This window comes from Ammospiza nelsoni, chromosome 9 (genome assembly GCF_027579445.1).
Source record: "Ammospiza nelsoni isolate bAmmNel1 chromosome 9, bAmmNel1.pri, whole genome shotgun sequence".
Lineage (NCBI taxonomy): Eukaryota > Metazoa > Chordata > Aves > Passeriformes > Passerellidae > Ammospiza > Ammospiza nelsoni.
In genome coordinates this window covers 35323283-35344035 of record NC_080641.1, presented here as the reverse complement: position 1 = coordinate 35344035, position 20753 = coordinate 35323283, and the positions used below count along the sequence as shown (strand labels likewise).

General features: G+C 47.7%; 1 protein-coding gene across 4 annotated transcripts; it reads left to right on the top strand.

Moving 5' to 3' along the window:
• The first annotated feature begins 4448 nt into the window (after positions 1-4448).
• Positions 4449-20213, top strand: SERBP1 (SERPINE1 mRNA binding protein 1). Of its 4 annotated transcripts, none has more exons than XM_059477875.1 (10): positions 4449-4925; positions 7991-8156; positions 9216-9353; positions 9496-9567; positions 10137-10211; positions 11939-12116; positions 15214-15261; positions 17591-17764; positions 18945-18983; positions 19783-20213. In XM_059477875.1, the coding sequence occupies exons 1-10, from the start codon at positions 4565-4567 to the stop codon at positions 19837-19839; spliced, it is 1308 nt and encodes a 435-aa protein (XP_059333858.1). In that variant the 5' UTR covers positions 4449-4564; the 3' UTR covers positions 19840-20213. The 4 variants fall into 4 exon arrangements, with proteins under 4 accessions (XP_059333858.1, XP_059333857.1, XP_059333860.1 ...); XM_059477874.1 differs by having other exon boundaries at positions 9472-9567; XM_059477877.1 differs by lacking the exon at positions 15214-15261 and having other exon boundaries at positions 4450-4925.
• Positions 20214-20753: the final 540 nt, after the last annotated feature.

The following is a 20753-nucleotide window of genomic DNA, read 5'->3' as shown; positions in this document are numbered from 1 at the left end:
GGAGCTGGCAGGGAGGAGCAGATTCTGCCCAGACAGCCACCAGCCTGCCCAGCAGGTTCCACTGGGCACGTCCCAGTCCTCTCAGCACTGCTGCTCTCGGCTGTTTCATGGAGACATCTCATAATTCCCCCTGATTTCCCCCAGTAATGACCCTGGGAAGAGCTGCTGGGGGTGCAGAGAGGGGCTCGGGCAGGAGGGCTTGGTGCCCAGCGGGAGCTGAGCCCAGCAGTGACGAGTGCTGGGTGTGCAGGCTTCCCTCAGTCCCACAGCACTGTGATCCCTGTGCTCCTGAGCTCTCCTGAGCTTCCCAGGAGGGGAAGCATAATTTTCTCCTCTTCTCTGTATTTTTAGATTAGGAAGGCAAAGCCTCTCTCCTCCAGGGCAGCTTCCAAAGGAGGTGTTTGGCCACTGCAGCCAAGGAGGCTCCCGTGTGCCCATCCCTGGAAGCGTTCAAGGCCAGGTTGGAGCACTGTGGTCTCGTGGAAGGTGTCCTTGCCCATGGCAGGGGGTGGAATGGAATGAGCTTTCAGGCCTTTCCAACCCAGCCCTTGCTGTGGTTCCATGATTCCATCCCCCCAGCCCCTCCTGGCAGTGCCATTCCACAGCTTTGGGAGCCAGGGAAGGGGTGGCTGGAGCACAGCTCGCAGGAACCAGCCCAGCTCACAGAAATAGCAGCGACACGAGGAGTGTTTGGCGTACCCGACCTTCTGCTTTGTACGGCTCCAGTGCTGCTTCTCCAAACTAAAAATACCTCTTACCTTGGCTGCTCCAAGGAAGAACACTTGCTCGGCAGGTTGTTTAGGATTCAGGGGAAGAGAGTTCAGGCAGAGCTCAATTAGTCTGCCTTAATTTACAAGCCAAGTTCTGTGTCTGCATGATTTGCTTCGCTTGTGTGTGCACATTTTAAAGCACAGAGCAATGCTGTGGGAGGGCGTTTTTTACTGCACGTACTTAGGGCAGAAATTCTGCTGTTATTCACATGTTTGCAGCCCTCCTCGTAATGAAACTGCTGCCTTTTCTGCCATATTAAAAAAAAAATAAAAGAGCTCGTGATGTGCTGAAATGAGCAGAATATGTGGGAGGATAAAGATGTGCGTTGCAGATCGTGGATCTCCTCGTGAGCTCTGCCTTCTCCTGCTCGTTCCTGCTGTCCAGCTGGGCAGTGCTGGTTAATTCTGGGAGCTCTTCTCGGAAGGGATCCGTGTGTGGAAGCAAGCTGAGAAGTTGCTACATTTCTCTGTGATGTATGTGAATTTATTCTCACTCAGAAGTCGTAGCCATACTTGACTTTATTTGGAAGCAATCCCTGTATTTCCCGTGGCCCGGAATCACAGAACCATTAAAGTTAGAAAAGACATCCAAGATTATCCAGTCCAACCTAAGGGAAGACTCCTGCCAAAAAAAACCTCCAAGCAACATCCTCCTTGTCCATAAGTTATTATGGCAGCCTATGCTGACAGCGAAATAACTGAAAACTCCACAAATCGGATTCATAAAGTCCAGAATTAGGAAAACCATGGTTTTGGAATGGATCAGGGACCCGGCCGGACACTTTTCTCCCTGCTGTGAACTTGCTGCATTTCCTATTCCTGCTTATTAAGCAGGCAGCTGACAGCTGCTGGCAAAGCCTGGGAATAGCAGAGGAGCGTGGCGTGTCCGGACGCTCTCCAGGCCTCTTTTGGGCAGCAGCTCGGGATCAGCTCCTTAGGTGGGATAGCCCGGCGTGTCCCAGCCAGAAATAGCCCTGGGAATCTGCTCCTCCGGCCGCTGGGAACGCCGGGCTGCTCGCTGGGAAAGGGGAACACATGTCCGTCCTGCAGGAGAAAACCAGCCCAGCCTTTGGTGGCAGGTCCTGGAGGATCTCTGGGTGGTTTTGTTTTTAATCACTCCCTCGCTGTCTGAGTGCAGACACTGCCACCCATGCTCCCCTTGGAGGCTGCAGTGGGTCTGTGTCCTGATCCAGTGTGGGCTGGGACTCCTGCAGGGCTCTGCCTGTCCGCTGGGGAAAACTCATCAATTTCAACATGCCAATTAATGAGCAGATCTTCAAGTTAGGCCTAAACACAGGTGACTTCTGTCCTGTCCTTGTCCCTCACGAGAGCATTGACTCTTACGTGGGTGCAGCACTAGGATCTGCCCTCGGTGTAAAGAATTCATGTTAGTTTAAGTACTTTAAAAACCCTTTTTAAATGTCAGCGATGGTAATGTTGTCTTGAGGCCGGAAGTGCCTGAAAACTGTGAATTATACTCGAGGAAAACGTTGTCTTTTGGACTTTTGACCCATGTGGCTGACTGTGGGGCCGTTTTAATGCAAACAGCAGCGTGCAAGCACAGCGTGTGACACTCCAGAGTGGAGCTGGAGCTTCCTGCAGGTGCAATTCCTGCTTCCTGCTGCATGGAATGCACACCTCTGCTGGTTGTGTTCACGTGGTGAGCATCTCCCTCTGTGTATTAAACACTCCAGCCTGTTTTCATCAGAGAATGGAATGGTTTGGGCTGGAAAGGACCTTACAGACTGTCTGGTTCTACCATGGGCAAGGACACCTTCCACTATCCCAGGCTGCTCCAACCTTGGACGTTCCAGGGATCCAGGGCAGCCACGGCTGCTCTGGGCACCCTGTGCCAGGGCCTGCCCACCCTCAAAAACAGGAATTCCTCCCCAGTATCCCACCTGGGAGCGGGAAACCATTCCCCTAGTCCTGTTTGGTGTGTGTTTAACCCAAAGTGTCACCCCAAACATTTTACATTGGAAAATTGTGGGGCACTGAGCAAATATCAGCAGCACAGGGGAGCCCCTTGGAAAGCAACAAAAGGCAGATGCTCTGCCTCCCCTTGGAGCTGCAAATCCCAGCCCTCGGAGCCCGTTTCCTGAGCAAATCCCCTCCCATAAAGCTGCCGGTGCCATCTGGCAGGAGCACGTCAGGATCTGAGCGGGAATTGTTGCTGTTTTGTCCCTAAAATGTGCGTGTGGTGCCACGTGCCTCATGGGGAGCCCAGGCTTTTCCTGGGAATGTCCTTTCCATTAGGTGCTGCGTGGTGCCCTCTGATTCATCCCTAAAAGGCTTTGGGAGAACGTGTTCCGTCCTTAGGGTGTAATTTATGGGGATTATTCATATCCCAGAAGGGGGGGAGCTGCTGCAATCCCCCTCAGAGTCACCGCAGGAGGAGATTCCTCAAAAACCTCCCCAAAAGTGAGCACGGGGAGCTGAGGAACTGTAGGGAAACATAATACATAATATATAATGAAGAACAATCCATGAAACAAAAAAAAATTTTCATTTATCTGAAGAAATTGAACTCAAACCCCCAAGCTTTGGCATTTTCCAAACGCCAATTTTAAGAAACTAAACTTTGCAGTTTTCCAAACCAGTTAGTGTTGAGTCTTGAATTTATGAGCAATACACATCCAATAACCGAACAAATGCAATTAAATTAATTTTTAAGGCAATTATTTCAAGCTTCTTGGAGCAGGCAAAGCAAATATTGGAAATAACATCCTTGCTGAGGCACAAAGTTTATTTTATGACAAAGCGCCAAAGTGTTCTGATGACTTAGAGATATAAACTGTGAGCAATCAAATTGTGTTTTGAAGGACAAGTCAAATATGTGCCTCTTTATTATGGTTTTTTATATATTATGTTTTATATTGATTTCTTGATATAATGCTTTTTGGTTATAATCAGATACTACTATATACATATTATAATATATCAATATTATAATAGTGGTATGCTGATCTATAATTACATCGATATGTTACTATTAATATAAAATAGTTATTATGTTAATATTAACATCAAGTGTGCATTGCATGTTATGAATTATGCATTATGGATTGTTATTACATATGATACATTACCATAGATACTATAATATACTATACATTACATATTGTTATATGTAGAAATACACGGTATTTATTTATACTGTATATTTCTATATTGATAACATGTATGTATTAATATATGTAATATATTAATATGTATTAATACAGCTAATATGTATTAATACCACAAACATCTACCACCTCCACTTCACACTACCTGCTACCCTCGTCCGCTAATTAGACGAGCAGAAATGCCCACGAAAGCGGCAAATCTTATCATAACTTTCAGATCAAGGCCTGGAAATCAACTTTTATTAGTTAATAACGCCAAATCTTTAAATTCCGCTTTATTTAGGTTTTATTTCTGAGGGACCCCTCACGAGGGAGGTACCATCGGCGAGCGAGGCGCGGGGGTCGACGGGGGAGGCGGGGGGGGACGCGGGGCGAGGCGGAGCCCCACCCCGCGCCCCCGCCGCCTCCCCCGTCGACCCGTTCCCCCCCGTTCTCCCCGATGGTAGAGCCCACGGCGGGAAACCCCGCGCCCGCCTCACACAATGCGCGCGCAGTTCGCGGCGCGGCCGCTGGCGGCGCTGCAGCGCCCGCCCCGTGGGGGTGCCCGGATGTGGCCGCGCCGGAAGAGAAGCGCATCTCCTCAGGGCCCGCCATCTTGTGCGGCAGCGAGCAGGGCGCGGGGGGCCCGGTAGCATCCGCGCAGGATCCCGCCGACGGGGGCCCATCATGCCCGGACACCTGCAGGAGGGCTTCGGGTGCGTCGTCACCAACCGCTTCGATCAGCTCTTCGATGACGAGTCCGACCCCTTCGAGGTGTTGCGCGCGGCGGAGAGCCGGAGGAAGGAGAGCGGCGGCGGCGGCGGCGGGAGCCAAGCGGGCGGCGGGGCCCGCGGCCCGGCGGGCGCCCAGAGCGGCTCCTCTGGCGGGGCTGGCGGAGCAGGCCAGGCGGGCGGCGGCGCGGGCAGCGCGGCCAAGCAGCTGCGCAGGGAGTCGCAGAAGGAGCGCAAGAACCCGCTGCCGCCCTTCGCCGGCGGGGACCGCCGGGAGGATGGCGGGGGCCAGCCCGGAGCGCCGCTGCGGAAGGAGGGTGAGCGGGCCGGGGGGTCGGCGGGGAGGGTCGGCCGGGCCGCACGGAGGGGGCCGGGGCAGGGCCGAGCCGCACGTGGGGCCGCGCATGGCGGAGCCCGCCCGGGGAGCCCGCCCGGGGCGCCCGCGGGGCCGGCGGCGGCGGCTCCGGGCTCGGCCGGCCCCACGTGTCCCGCGGCTCGGCCCGCGCAAAATGGAGTCGGGCGTGCGGGGCGGCCGGGGCTGCCTCGGTGCCCGCGGGAGGGAGAGGGGCAACGCGGAATGGGAAAGGCCAGCCGTGAGGGGAGTCGCGGGGTGGCTCGCGTTGGAAGGGATGTGAGAGGCCATCCCGGTCCATCCCTGCCACAGGGCACCTTCCACTGGCCCAGGCTGCTCCGAGCCGCGTCCAGCCTGGCCTTGGGCGCTTCCACGGATCCCGGGGCAGCCACAGCTGCTCTGGGCACCCTGTACCAGGGCCTGCCCACCCTCCCAGGGAAGAATTCCTTTCCGATATCCCATTTAAACCGGCACATGGAATCCTGGAGTGGTTCGGGTTGGAAAGGCCCTTCTCGTTCACCCCATGCCATGGGCAGGGACACCTTCCACTAGGCCTGGTTGCTCCAACCCCCTTCCACCCCTGTATCCTGAACTTCACTCGTGGTTCATGGGCTCCGATGGATTTTACGGGATATCTGGAAGTTCCTGGGCTTCCCAAGATCCGTTTGGGTCATTTTCTAGGGGAACAGCGTTGATAGCCATCTTCTTGTTTTCATCTATATTTAAATAATCACTTGCACGAGTTCTTAGTTTCTCTAAATTTTCACGACATCTTACATGAAAAACTTTGGGAAAAGGAAATTAAAGCACAAAGAGCCTGAAGAACACGCTTTGGGAGCTGGGAGGCCGGGCCCCACATGGACAGGGAGGGATGTGGGCACATGGCGTCCCGTGCGGGCAGCGGCTCCACCGCGCCCAGACTCCAGCGCTCGGCAGGTGGGTCACAGCTCGGGCTCCAAGGAATCCTTGGAAAAAAACCCCATCGGAGCGTGGTGGCAGCAGGTGACGTGGGAGCAAGGGAATAAATAACAGGTTAAGTGCAATTTCAGCAAGCTTTTCACAGAGCACGATGCTACGTGAGAGCATCTTAGTGCTTCCCCATTTATGTTACAAAGTGGTTCTGATTCTCCACTGGTTTATGCTGTTAAAGAAAGAAATAATTCTACTATGTTGTTCGTTTTGGAAAGTGGGTGTTGTAAATATTCGAAAGCACCTTGTGAGAAGACGAATTTAGAAGCGATGTTAGAAATACTCTTTCCTTGTGGATCTGGTGCTCAGTAAGGTTAGGAGTGTTTTCTGTGTGAGGGATGCAATGGTTTTTCTGGAGTCCCAGTTCGCCAAGCCAGTGTCCTCTGGAAGCCTTAGCGGAGTGCAGGATTGCCCCACGAGGTACACCTGGGACACGGCAGAGTCCTCGGCACCACAGGAGGAGGGCTTTGAGCAGCCCCTCTTCCGATTTTCACAGCTTGTTTTCAAGAGCAATGTGAAAAATAACTATTTTCGTGGTTTGTTGTGGTAGTGAAACAGAGAAAGTCGGAGCTGCTGTTGTAGCAGTGTGGTAAACAAAGTCGAGTTTGAAAATGTCTATTTTTGTGCGTGGCTGTTTTTGCAGTTCTGGCATCATAAAGGTGCTCGATGCCAGGGTTTGTTTCCTGTGCGAATGTATTTTAAGCTATTCCACTGCTCCATAAGGCTGCAAGTGATTTGCCTGCTGAATTAGCAGTTCAAAGCTTGGCGATGCTGAGAAATAACTCGTATTTTGGGTTAGGCTTCAGCAGGAGCCGGGTTTTTCTGAGCGCAGGGCGTTGAACTCGAAAAATTCAAAAGCCGTGGCTGTTCCATTCCAGTTCTGCAGCATGCCTGCTCCTCTCCCTGCTTCTCCTGCTCCCGGGGAATGCCGGTCCCCACTGGAGAGCCCTTCTCCCAGTGCAGCCCGCTGGCTTTAACCCCTTGCTTCCCCGGGGGTCGGGAATGCTTGGGGAGCTCCGTGTGCCATGCAAACTTCATGTTAAACACGGCTTGGAAGGTGAGGGAGGCATTGTTCATCTGGGCGTGTTGGCTTGGATATCGTTACAACTGCAACTTCTGTGGCCCCACCCAAATTTGACATTGCTTGCTAGGCAGGAACTCGATTCTTTAAAAAATAATTAAAAGTCAGCTTTGAATTTAAAAGCTGGTTTGTTAATTTTGGAGCCGGGGCTTTGGCAAGAAAACGGTGTAAGAAATGTGTTTGTCCTCATCTTTTAAAGAAGAGTAAACAAGGCCTTTCACATGAGTGCAAAAGAAAACTGTGTTAGATCTTTGAGAGGGCTTGGTAGAGAAGAGAATGCCCACGGGAGGTTTTTATTTGCAATAAAAACCCTTTTAGGAGGCCTAGGCAGGGAGGAAGAAGGCTGGGCAGCTCGGTGGCACTGTGGATCCTCAGCTATTTTGAGGAGTGCACCAGAAGGAGAATCTTTGTCAGGGAATGTTGGGCTGGGAGGATCCATGTGGGTGAGGAGCTGGGTTAGTCACTGACCAGCACCTGCAGGTGACACCTCTCCAGGACAGGTGGTGGCACTGCTGCCCAGAAGAGTTTCCAAGAACAGAATCACAGGATCATTCAGGTTGGAAAGCACCTCCAAGACCATGGGGTCCAGCTGTTAGAGCAGCACAGGATGACTGTCCTAGGGAGCACAGCATTGACTGGTGTTAGGGCCAGTGAGGTGATGCTCGCTTTGTTTGGCTGTTCTTCAAATGAAACCCACTTGTTTTACATGAAAAGCACCTTTCAGTGGAAAAAAACAGTAATAAAATCCTGCTTACCTTCATCTTTGTTTGAAAGTTGACCCTGTTGTTTCATTAGGGATTACCTAAGTTCTCAGTCAAACCCAGTTTGAAATCCTGGGTAAAACAGGGACTGAGAAGAGTCAGGTGGGAGTGGGGCTGCTCAGTTAATGCAGCAGTAAAACTTCTCTTCCCGGGCAAATGGGGCTGGTATCTGTCCCCAGCACTGCACATTCCGTTGATGTGTGTGGCCTGATGTTGCAGGGATAAGGAGGATTGGCAGGAGGCCTGACCAGCAGCAGCAGCAGCAGCAGCAGCAGGGCGAGGGCAAACCCATCGACAGGAGACCCGAGCGACGGCCTCCCCGCGAACGCCGCTTCGAGAAACCCGCCGAGGAGAAGGGCGACGGAGGAGAGTTCTCCGTGGATAAGTAAGAGTTTGTCTTGCTCATTAACAGCTTTCCTAGCTCTGACAGGCAGGCTGTCCTGCCTTCTGCTGCTCAGGTAAAGAAGCTGATTGAATCAAGATTGAATTCCTGCCATGCAAGTGATAACACTTCCCTTTGCCATGGTTTTGTTTGCAAACTTAAGTTATAGGCTGGGAGTGATACGCATGAACAGGGTGATAGGTGTAACTGAATTATGGTTTAAATCAGGATATTCACCATATTTCTCTACATCTACAGCAGATAGCTCAGGAAGGGAGCCCAAACATAGCTGTTTCCTGCAGGATGAGATTTGTTTGCTGTTACAGCTGTGGCTTTAATTTGCACAGCTGACTTAAAGCCAGCAAAAGTTTGTCCATGTAGGTGTTTGCACCCTGGCTGCAGGGGCTTCAGACCTGGAAGTGGTGAAGCCATCTTAGATCTATGTGAAATTTAAACTGTCTTGAGTATTGGAGGCAGCCAGAATTTGAGTAATGTTCAAATATTAATGTTTCAGTTGTCAAAGTTAAAATCCTTTTAAAAGTAAGTTGGATAAAAGTGAATTTAGTTGAAATTTTAACATCAGTTAATTATGTAACAGAATACAGAGATTAAATTTTGGAATTAATGCCAGAAGACACAAACAAACAACAGTCCTGAGTATTTGTTTCCAGATTCTAAAATCATGGAACCGCAGAATGGTTTGGGTGGGAAGGGACCTTAAAGGGACACCATGGGCAGGGGCACCTTCCACTATCCCAGGTCACTCCAAGCCCTTCCAACCTGGCCTGGGACACTTCCAGGGATGGAGGAGTGACTTATCTGGAATTAGAGCCTGAACCCAGCTACAAACAAATTCTCAAAGGAAAAACAAGTAGATAAAGTTCTCAGGGATGACAAGGACCATGAAGCACGCTGTACATTTTTGGAGGCCGATCACTTGACCCAGCTTCCAGACAGTAATAATCAAAGCAAAACCAAGTAATTAAAATCCTCAGAGAGGACAAGAGCATGAGACGCTGTGTGTTTTTGGGGTGGATCCTGACCTGTGTGTGTTCCATGCAGACCCATCCTGGACCGGCCCATGCGTGGACGTGGCGGCCTGGGCCGGGGCCGTGGCCGCGGGCGCGGGATGGGCCGAGGCGACGGCTTTGACTCTCGTGGCAAACGGGAATTTGACAGACACAGTGGCAGCGATAGATCGTGAGTCTTTGCCTTTTCCTGTCCCTCGTGGCTCTCCTTTACCTCCCTGCCCCCCGTTTAAAATTGATCTTTTGAATTTCTGTGTCTGGACACTATAATGTTAACTCAGTTTTGTTAGTTCTGTTTCACATTCACATTTCAGCGGCCTAAAGCACGAGGACAAGCGCGGTGGCAGCGGATCACACAACTGGGGAACCGTCAAAGACGAGCTAACGTTAGTATACTGTCACTGCTCAGAAAACCATTAGCACTATGTTAATCAGCCCTAATTATGGCTTGCAGAACACCCAGATTTAGCTGCGTTTTTGCCTTTGATCTCCATGGTTTTTGCCACGCTTCTGCAGAGTTTAAAACCCCAGCGATGTCTTGTAGCATAAGAATAGCTTCACTGTTCAGCCAGAGTTTTGGGGAAGTTTGGGAGGTCTTGTGCTGGTTTGGTAACAATTCTTGGTTAAAATGAAACTGTTCTACTTTTAGTAAATTTTGATCAGGATAAATGCACATTTTGTAATACAAAAATTCAGCTGTCCCATTGAGATCTATTTTGAATGCCCAAATCCATTTTGTGTTGGAAGGGACAGTGGGAGCCTTTCAGGAGGAGTAGTAGGAAGCATTGGGGAAAACCATTAGTTAAGTGAAAAGCATAGAGTTTAAAAGCTAGAGAGAGCACCAATCCTTACTGAAACAGTAAATCCACAGTAGATCTTGATTGTTAATCTTACGTAGCTTTAAAGAGGGATGAAGTTGTAAAAAGGCCCAACTCCCACCGTTATGTAATTGCAGTGAATTGGATCAGTCAGCTGTGACTGAGGAAACGCCGGAGGGAGAGGAGCATCCGCCTGCTGATTCTGAAAACAAGTGAGTACCACTCTCTCCAGGCTCCTGGGTTACCTCAGAGGTGCTGCTCCATTCCCTTTAACCTCTGCTATTTATTCCACATCTGTTTGGTCAAACTCACATTATCAGTAGATCATCCACAGTGCTGCTGAATGAGTCTCCCTAAAAACCTTGTGTCTGAAAATTGTTGTCTTTTAACCATTCCTTGGAGTCCTGCAGGCTCTTTCACATTTATTTATTTATTAATAATAATTTCTGATAGACTCTGGATCTTGAGATTGCAGCTTCAGATTCCAAATCCAAAAGTGTCTGTGCTCAGACTAGGTAGCAGCACCAAGCAAATGGGACAGAAATGCCAGTGGAAGGCAACTTTCTAAACTCAATTTTCCTGAACAGCCTTGGAGACTGTGTGACTGAGCTGTAGGAGAAAAGTTGTATCTTTCATTGTCCAGGCAGTTTCCAAAGTTACCTGGGTCTCTTCCCATCTCACTTGGACACTGTTACAGGAGGAACCAGGGACTGCATGAATGAAAGAGTAACCAGAGAAGCAGAAGGAGCCTTACTGATACTGAGTTGATGTAAAAATACAATACAAAATTTTATGGTAGCCTAGTGTGACTAATGTTGTATTTTAATGAGGAGTGGGCTTTGTAGAGGACTCAAAAACTGGCGAACAGAATTTTGAAGTACTTGTTCCTGATGATTCCTAAGGTGTTTGTCATGGCTTGGTTGCCTTGCTGAAAAGTTCCTCTATATAAAAAAAGCATCTCCACATGGGTAACTTTTTAATTGTCTGGTGTTATGTGGATCTTTGCTCTCAGTGTTTCAGCAGAACTGTAGCATGTTTTACTGCAGTAAAACAAACTTTGGCTCGAACAAAGCAAATTCTGATTACATCCCATGTCGAAAATCATTCTCTCCTACACAGTTAGAAAAAGTTCAAATACAGTTATTTTGATATAAAACCTTTGCATTGTTCAAAATTAATGGCTGCCAAATGAAGACCTTTGAAATTGAGGCTTGCATGATCTTTTTGCTGCACATACACAGCATTGGTTTCCTGTAAATCAGAAATTCAGTTGCATAAACACACTGAACAATGACCAGAGGCTTCCAGTAGCTGGAATATGATCTGTTATTGAGCACAGTGGTTGTGTGTTTTACTTAAAAATAGCCTTTGGCACTAGGGAGATATGCTGTATCTCACAAATAACGTGTGTGCAGTTACTTTTTCAAATTAGCTGGAAGTAGAATTTGTTTGAATATTTGTTTTTGATTCAACAAAGGAAGCAAACTGGAGCAAAGCTGCTTAAATTCTGGTTTTTAAAATACTAAAAAGCTTGAAAGCTGTGGGAAGAATGAGTTCTTACTGCCTTGACTTGAATGTTTATGAATAAAGATGGATTTCAAAAAGGGGGGAAGGAGCTCCAAACAAGTCATGCTAGAAGCTGGGCTTTCAGATTTGGAAATAAAATTGACAGTAATGTGGATATTTGATGGCATGGGTCAATTTTAATTTTAACAGTTTGCTGTGCTCAGAGGTGGCTGAGTGTAATTTTTTTGGCACTCCCTCTAAAGGAGATGAATTTTCCTGTGATGGATGCAGGTGTTCATATTTTCACCCCTTAACTGCTAAATCCTTGGCAAAGTTCAATTTAGACCCTGGTACCAGCCAGCAAATGGGTTTGGAATTGTATCCGGAGTGTAAATGCTCAGTTGTGACCATGACCTGCCTGAATTGACCACAGGGAGAACGAGGTTGAGGAAGTGAAGGAGGAAGGCCCCAAGGAGATGACCCTGGATGAGTGGAAAGCCATTCAAAGCAAGGATCGTGCAAAAGTCGAGTTCAACATCCGCAAACCAAACGAGGGAGCTGATGGGCAATGGAAAAAAGGATTTGTCCTCCACAAGTCAAAGAGCGAGGAGGTAAAGTGCCTTTCCATACTCTGAGCCTCCACCTTGTGAAGGTTTTGCTGTTGATGAGCATTTTTTGGAGTGGAAGCTCCATTTTGGGAGATGCTGACATGTTGTTGGAAGTAGCAGCATTGAACTGCTGCAGTAGCACAAGTGGCCATTCTGACTGTGGTTGGGTTCAGGAGCTGAGCTGTGCCCTTAGCTTTGTAAGAATTGCCTCTTGGTGAGAGTTCTAGGGGAATGTTGTCAAGTCTGCTTCCTAAAAAAGGCAGCTTGTGTTATTTATCATCTGCTCTGCAGTACACAGGTTCATGGTGCCTGCTAAGTGATGCCAGCTTGAAGGAAGACTGGTCATGCCTCAGAGACCTTAAACCCAACTGTGCATCTGAAATTGGTGGTGTGGGTGTCTCCTCACTTAGTGCTGTGACACAGACAAGCTCTTGGGAAGGCAGTTGGAATGATTTATGTGCTCCAGTGACACTCAGCTTAGCTGCTGTAGAATTGTTTTAAACTTGTAGTTTCTCATTTCAGGCATTGCATAATGTTCATTATTCTGTTCCAAGAGTGGCAAGGGGAGATGCACCAGGGAGGGAAGTGCTCTTGTTTTGTAATGCAGGGCTGTGCTAATCTTTGGTTCTAATCTTTGTTTTTAGCACTCTGTAATATGTTAAGTAGCTCACTTAAGAGATTGGTGGCAGCAACTTTGTATACTGATGGTGCTGAGTCCTTTGAAGTGGCTGGATAGTGTGTAATACTCTGTTTGCTCTCTAAAATGTACTCCTGCTTTTTCACACCTTGCCAATTTTTCTGCTGGGAGCTGGGATGTAATACAGGGTGGGGGGCACTGCTCAGAGTTCAGTGAAAGTTCCATTTCTGCTCTGTTGAGCTCCCAGTGAGGCTGACTTGGTGACAGACCAGGCTGTTCCCTTGCTGTGTGGGACAGTTCTTGGAGTGATTGCATGGCTCTGTCTCCTCTGAAGTGTTCACTAAATGCTGCTTTCTCTGGCTCGGGTAGAAAAGGGAATGTGAGTTACATTTAATGCTGCTGTGTGCTGAAAGAATGTGTTAAACAGAAGTATTTATGTGCTTTACCAAGATTTACTAAACCTGGAGTTCTTCAAATTCCCTCAGTCTCTCTGAATCAGATTTATTTGACATTTACTCATTTGAGAGCACTTTTTTTAATATATGAGCCTATTTGATAGTAAAGGTGATGCTACTTGTGAGAAATTTAGAGGCTAGAAAAAGCCAGACTGTATTTTCCGTTTGAAAACTGAATCAGTTAACTTAAAAAAACCAAAAAACAACAACCAACCTAACAAAACAACCAAGCAAAAAAAACAATTAAAAAATCTGAAGAAAAACTGTGAATAATCAAATTACTGCCATGAAGACCTGACATAATTAGTAGATTGTTCTATTTAAGAGGTGAACTTCTCAAATAAACAAGTTGGATATTTTTAGCACCATCACATAAGAAGGTAACAGCCTCTTGCTGCGTAAGCACGAAAGTGAGGTATTAACAAATGTGCCTTCAAATTGAGCTGCCTTTAGCCTGCTTTATTGTCCAGCCAGCAGATGTGTCTCCCCATCTCCCTTCTTCATTGTTCCCTGATCCCATGGGAAGCAGTGTGGGGATTTGCTCTCAGGATTATAGGAGAATAGCTCTATAATGCAGGCCTTAGGAAAGCTTCCACTGCAGCTCCTTTGTGAGCAGCTTTAGAAGGCAACATGTTTTAAAAAACCACCAATCACCTCCTGTTTCCTCTCTTTGTTCTCTTGGATGCACCTAGGAGTCAAGAAATTAAGGTTTCTCTGATTCTTATTGGTAAGAAGGAGATGATGTGTGGAAGTGATTTGGTTTATAGGTAAATTCTGGTTTTAGCCCCAAGTCTATACTCTTATGGCTGAAAAACCCTGTGTGCCCCAATAATCTCTCAGAAATCTGAGGTGTTGTGATGAGCACCTGCATTCCTGTAGCTTGGAAACTCCTTGGAGATGCCCCAGGAGTTGAGGAAAAGGGAGAATGAGGATCTGCTGCTGCTCATCCTTGGGAAGGAGCTGTCCTCCTTTTCCTCCTGGCTGAGGGCTGAAACGCTCAGCCCTGCCTGAGGTCTGTCCTGTGTTCCCCTTTACTCTGCAGGTACTGATAGAATTAACTCAGTTCTGTCTCAGGTTCTTGCTGCTTTAATCTGACATCCAGGGCCAGCAGCAGCCCTGCTCCAAGGAGCCTCTTCCCAGGACAAGGGTTATGCCATAGCACAGAGTTCCTCTTTTTCTCTCCAGCTGATTTAGTGCCTTGAGTCTTCAGTTCCTACCAAAAAAAACCAGGAATGAGTTATATTGTTGACAGATCTTGAAATTCATCCCAAAAATGGAATCCAGGGCTCCTGGAAAAACTGATACCCAGTAGAACACTGTCCCTGCTGTGCCTCTTCAAACCTCCTCACTAATCCAATCCTTCCTTAGAGGAGCTTGCACTGGGAGATTAGGAAATGTATTTTGGAAAAGAATGATTCATCTCCTCAGAGTTGGGAGCAATGACTCTTGAATGAGGACTCTGCAGGAGGATTTCCATGAGCAGTGATTCAAACATCCCAGCTCTTCCATCTCTGTGCCTGACGTGTGGCCATGCTGGAGACCAGCCTGCATGTGTGGTCTCTGCCAGGCCTTCCTGCAGCTTCTGGGCAGCCTTCTGGTGTCCATCCACCTGAGCTTTTTGTTGGTTTCCATCCACCTGAGCTTTTTCTTTGGTGTCCTCCTGAGCTTTTTATTGATGTCCATCCGTCTGAGCTGGTTTTTGGTGTCCGTCTGAGCTGGTTTTTGGTGTCCATCTGAGCTGGTTTTTGGTGTCCATCCATCTGAGCCTTGTTTTGGTGTCCATCTGAGCTTTCTCTTGTCTCCACCCTTGGCACCTCCATCCCGTGCTGTCTCTGGCTGCGTGCACAGCTGCTCCCTGTGCTGCTCCATGTGCTCAGTGCCATCTGTACCAGCAGCTCCTGTGACCTGATTACCTGTTGTTCCTGTATGTAGTTGAGTCTCATTTCTCCCTTTTGTTTTCTCCCTTTGTTCCCTTTGTCATTTGGCGTGGACACACAACTGTCACCAGACAAAGGCGATGACAGAAATGCAGGGGAGTCTGCTGGATTCACATGAGGTACTGATCCTTTCTGTGTCACTGCTGATGCCTGGTGTGAGCATCAGCCCCTTCGGCAGGGAGCGTTTGGATATTGAAAACTCCCCAAAAGAAAGAGTGTTACTGATCATGGAGCTTTTCTGTCCGTGCCTGTTGTCTCACTGTGCACCACCCAGCACCCAGCATGGTTTTGGTCCCCTTGCTCCTCATCCTGCTGGTTTCAAACCTTACCATAAGAGCTTCTATCATGAGGTTTTTTTTTTTGTTGCTGCTGTTTTTCCATCTCTCATTGTCTGCTTTGGCTCTCTTGGTAGTTTGTTCCTAATTTTTGACAGCCTTCCCCAAGACTCTTAAGGGCAGCACTGCCTTCAAGAAGTGATCAGAAATTTAATGTTTCTCCAGATTTTTCAGGATAAGCAACTTGTTCAGGATGTCTGACTTATCACCCCAGTGATGGAAGAGGCTGAGGACAATGTGCCAAGTCTTTTGTTGGAGTTTTAAGTGACCTTTAATTACTTTATGTAGAGGAATCATCAGGTTACGTAGGGAATTTGCAATTGGTTGGTTCAGTGGTTACACCAAAATCAAAATGATTTTTAGTAAACTAGTGATTTGTTTTTAAATAAAAACAGCATAGGGGATGGAAATGCACAAAAATACTGCACAAATCCACTGATCCCACCACTCCTTGTAATCCCAGGAAAAGGAATTACCACATGGCTAGCAGTAGTTGGAAATAGAATCTCAGTACCCTGCAGTGATAAAAAATGAAATAGTAAGAAAGGAATTTGGAGCATCTCTAAGGTGGTGTAGTGTTTTACAGTGGTGGTGTTAGGTTTGAGCAGTGCCATGCCAGGCTGAGGTGTGGAATACTTTCCTTTGTTGAGACAAACTTCTAAGTTAGGCAAAGAGATTTCCAGGGGAAGGAAAAATGAAATGAGGAGTAGTGAAGTAGGGACCAGCTGTTCTGTGGGATACATCCCAGTGGAATGTGTTGGAAATAAAGCAGCATGGAAGGGATATTTTGGATCAAATTGGGATGGAGGGAGAGGACAAGGGGGAATGGCAGGGATAGATGAGATATTGGGAAGCACCCATGGAATCCCTGGCAGCAGCTTTGGCTCCAGACCTCTCCATCCCCTGGCAGCCTTGTGAAGGCTCCACAAATGGTAATTAAAGATCACAGGGCTTAATTGCACAATGTGTTGCCTTTGAAAGTCCGAGTGTTGTGTAACTACAGCAGAGGAGTCAATTGGAGTTGGGAAGCTTGAGCCTGCACGTGGCATTTGTGTAGGAAAAGCAGGGAATTGATGAGTGCTGTGCCAGGAGCTGGGGCTTGGAGGGGAGGAACGTGTTGGATGTTGTCAAGTTTGCAAAACACCACGGCTGAGCTGTGATAGGCAGGGTTTTACATTCTTTGTATTATCCTGGATGCCAAAAACTGCCTTGCACGTGGAAATTTTATTTGTGTAAAATAGGAGAAATAACTGCTTTAAAAACACCTGGTGGGTTCAGTGAGTAACTGAAATTTTCCAAGTTTGCTGCTGTGGGTAACTCCTGGGAGCATCTCTTGCTCCTCCAGGCTCAGCTTTCCACCAAATGCACTGGGAACAAACCAGTAAGGGAATATCCTGGCAAAAGTGCCGAGATCCACATTTTCCAGTGTCACTGCTGAGACTGGTTGTGTTTTAGCTCCCTCAGCTCCTTGTATTTGAGCTTTCTGTGCCTCATTTGCTGTTACAGTGAGTGCAGAGCAGTGAGGGATTCTCAGCAGATCCCCAGCCTTAAATATTTATCAAGGGCTGAAATAAAAAAAGTGTAAATGCTCAGGGAGAAAAATCAGGGTGGGTGACCAAGAGTGGAAAAAGAATGGAAGGAAGTGGTGGAACCAGGACACAAAATGGGAGTTGCTACAACATGAGATTGTGTACTGGCTTGGTAATAGTCAGTCTGGTCTGGGATTAAGGACATGTTGCTGTGGTGGAATTTTGGGAAGGATTTCTCCTTGGAAAAGGAAAGGTCAGGCATTGGAAGGAGCTGTCCAGGGAGGTTTGGAGTGCCCATCCCTGGGTGTGTCCAGGGAAGGACTGGATGTGGGCTGGTGACAAAATGGGGATTGGGCACAGGTTGGACTCAATCCTGGAGGACTTTTCCAACCTCAGTGATTGTGTGAGCTCATGAATTATTTTGCAAAGGCAAAATACTTCGGTTGCTAAGAAATTCCAAGGGGAAAACCGGGAGTGGGTGATGGGGCTGTGTGGGCAGGGGCTGTGCCTGGCAGAGCCCAGCTGCAGTGCCCAGGAGGGGATTTGCTGCTGTTCCCTGGCTGATGGAGATGTGCTGGTTGCAGGCTCACGCTGAGGACTCGGTCATGGATCACCACTTCCGCAAGCCGGCCAACGACATCACATCCCAGCTGGAGATCAACTTTGGAGACCTGGGCCGCCCCGGGCGCGGCGGCAGAGGGGGCAGGGGCGGCCGGGGCCGCGGGGGCAGGGCCAGCCGTGGGGGCAGGACCGACAAGGTGAGCAGCGCCCACCCCGGGACACGGCCCTCACTCCCCGTCCCCCTGGCACCTTCCCGTCCCGCTGGCGCCTTCCCCCTTCCCGTCCCGCTGGCGCCTTCCCCCTTCCCGTCCCGCTGGCGCCTTCCCCCTTCCCGTCCCGCTGGCACCTTCCCCCTTCCCGTCCCGCTGGCACCTTCCCCCTTCCCGTCCCGCTGGCGTCTTCCCCCTTCCCGTCCCGCTGGCGTCTTCCCCCTTCCCGTCCCGCTGGCACCTTCCCCCTTCCCGTCCCGCTGGCGTCTTCCCCCTTCCCGTCCCACTGGCATCCTCCTTTTCCCCATCCTGCTGCCATCTTCCTTTTCCCCGGGGAAAATGCTCTATCAGCCAGCAGCATGTTTTAAACCCAAGTGAAAATCCTTCTGTGCAAAGCTGATTTTAAACCAGGCTCTTAGCGCAAAAGGTTTGAGCAGTGCTGTCACCAAACACAAACAAGGGAGGGTGGATTTGTGTCTGAACCTGAGGAACGGCTTTCCAGCATGGACAGGTCTGAATGTACCATGAGCTGCCTGAGGTGGTGCCCGAGCAGAGCCACAAGTGCTGGTTATTTTCAGCCACAGCCAGGACACTCTGTGTGCATTGTGACCTGCTGGGGGTGAGGGACTGCTTGTACAGCTGCATGTCACATCTTGAACCTGAGGAATTCACATTTCCCAGCTGGAAACAGGGCTCTTCCTGGTTTTTCTCTAACCTCCAGTGATGTTTTTCCCTTCCTTGGTGCTAAGGCACGAGGGGAATAAATACCCTGAAAAAATACTCATTGGGGTTTGGGAGACAATATGTGAAGTTGAGGCACTGCAGTGTAGCTACAGTGACAATTTGATTTATTGTGAATCACTTACTTGCCTTAAAGGCATCACTCAAATTGTTACTGGTTGGAAAATGGGCTCAGTCTGTGTGCTGTGGTTTCCTTCACACAGATTTGCTTGGTTTTGTCCCTTCTGGCAGACACAGACTTCACAAATTTTAGTTTATTAGTTGGGAAGCTCTCTCCTGACAACAGTATCAGAATATTTTAAGGAATTGAAATTAAGCAGTGATGGTTTGGTCTGAGTTGTTTCACTAATACTCTTCAAGAATGCTGCCATAAAGTAGTTCCAGGCTTTCCTGCACCTAACTTTGTGTTGCTTTTGTTTCCTTGCAGTTGGTCAAGGAGTTTGATGTGATCCACACGCCCAACCAGGTGGGTGAGCTCTGCATGAGCATTCCCTGGGATCAGGGACCAAAACTCCCCTCCTTTTTTTGGCTGTTCCTGTTCTTGTGTGCTGAACAACTGGACATGCTGAGCCTGTGGCTTAAGTTACTTTTTAATTCTGGTTTGTGGCCTGTGGAGTCTTAGACAAGGCAGAGACTCTGCAGCTACAGGTGTTGATGCAACTCTCATTTTAAATATATTTCTTGATAAATTAATACCATGACAAAAAGTTACACTATCTTCCTATTCTTCTCCAAAGACCAAGAGTATGAAATTCCTTATTTCTGCTCTGGTTTTTAGATGTGGTGCAGAGTCTTTCAGAAAACTACTGAGGAGATCCTTGGCTAATGCATGAAATTTTAGGGCTAAAAATTTGGCACAAAAAATTACTTTAATCAACACCTGGTTTCTGAGTGGGGAAAATTAAACGTGAAAAACTTAATTTGTGCTCCAGAAAGGGCCTTTTCAGTTGTGTCCCTCAGTAAGGATTGTCCACAGGGAAAGATCAACCCATGGCAGGAGGTTGGAATTCCATGGTCTTTAAGGTCCCTTCCAACCCAGACCATTCTAAGATCTCTTTAAAAAGAGAATTGTGTTATAATGATGTGCAAACATCCATTTGCCTACAGTTCCTCTCCAGATAGCTTGGATTAAAAAAAAACAGTATAGAAGGCTTTGTAATACTTGGAATAAATAAAAAAAGGGTTGTTTTTGTAGTGATTGCTCCATCCCCAAGGTGCTGCCACCTCTGCCTGCAGGCAATAACTGTGTGATGTTTCTCTTTCAGTCAAGTGCTTCTGCTCCTGACGTAGATGACCCAGAGGCTTTCCCAGCTCTGTCCTAAACTGGATGTCATAAAGCCAACCCTGCCCTCGTTGGGCCTTCCTCTCCGAGGCTTGCATGCTTAAGGATCCTAAAACAACTAAGAAATTGAAAAAAACAAAACAAAAAAAAAAAAAAAAAAAAGAGACTGTCATTCATACCATTCACACCTAAAGACTGAATTTTATCTGTTTTGAAAATGAACTTCTCTCGCTACACAGAAGCAACAAAATATGGTAGTCAAGTTTTGTATTTAGAAATGTAATGGTAGCAGGGATGTTTTCATAATTTTTTCAGAGATTATGCATTCTTCATGGATACTTTTTTGTATTGCTGCTTGAAAATATGCGTTTCCAAACTTGAAATATAGGTGTGAACAGTGTGTACCAGTTAAAAGCTTTCCCTTCATTTGTGTTCATTTTTTTTTAATTTAAAGTCAGCATTTTAGACTTTCCCCTTTCCCCCCACCCCAAACTCGAAACTAGGTTTTAATTATTACACACTACTTCAGTTTCCTTAATTCCTCTTTGGCAGATTTTTCTCAGCCCATGGAATCTGTGGAACATTAATTTGGCAGGCTGTTAGTGCTGAATGGAATGAACTCCTGGAGTACTTAACTTTCAATGCTTCACTTCCAACATGGAAAACCAGTCATATTTTCATCTCTGTTGGGTAGTTTGTTTACACAAAATCTTTCTAGAAAATTGAAAGTAGATACTTGAAATCAAGATTCAAAGCACATTGGTTTATGATTCAATACCTGTGTATGGACCCAGCAATGGGTAACTGGTCTGAAAACCAGGTTTTTAAAATTCCTGTATCCCACCTTGCACTCCCCCTCTGGACCTTTATTTCCTCTTCCTTCCCTTCAACAGAACAAGATGCTTTTTTGGCAAAAAAAAAAAAAAAAAAAAAAAAGAGTTTTTTAATGACCTT

Coding starts and splice junctions, on each gene's coding strand:
- SERBP1 (XM_059477874.1), top strand. CDS start 4,565: ATGCCCGGACACCTGCAGGAGGGCTTCGGGTGCGTCGTCACCAACCGC. Junction 4,926..7,990: donor AGCGCCGCTGCGGAAGGAGG/GTGAGCGGGCCG, acceptor CTGATGTTGCAG/GGATAAGGAGGATTGGCAGG. Junction 8,157..9,215: donor GGAGAGTTCTCCGTGGATAA/GTAAGAGTTTGT, acceptor TGTTCCATGCAG/ACCCATCCTGGACCGGCCCA.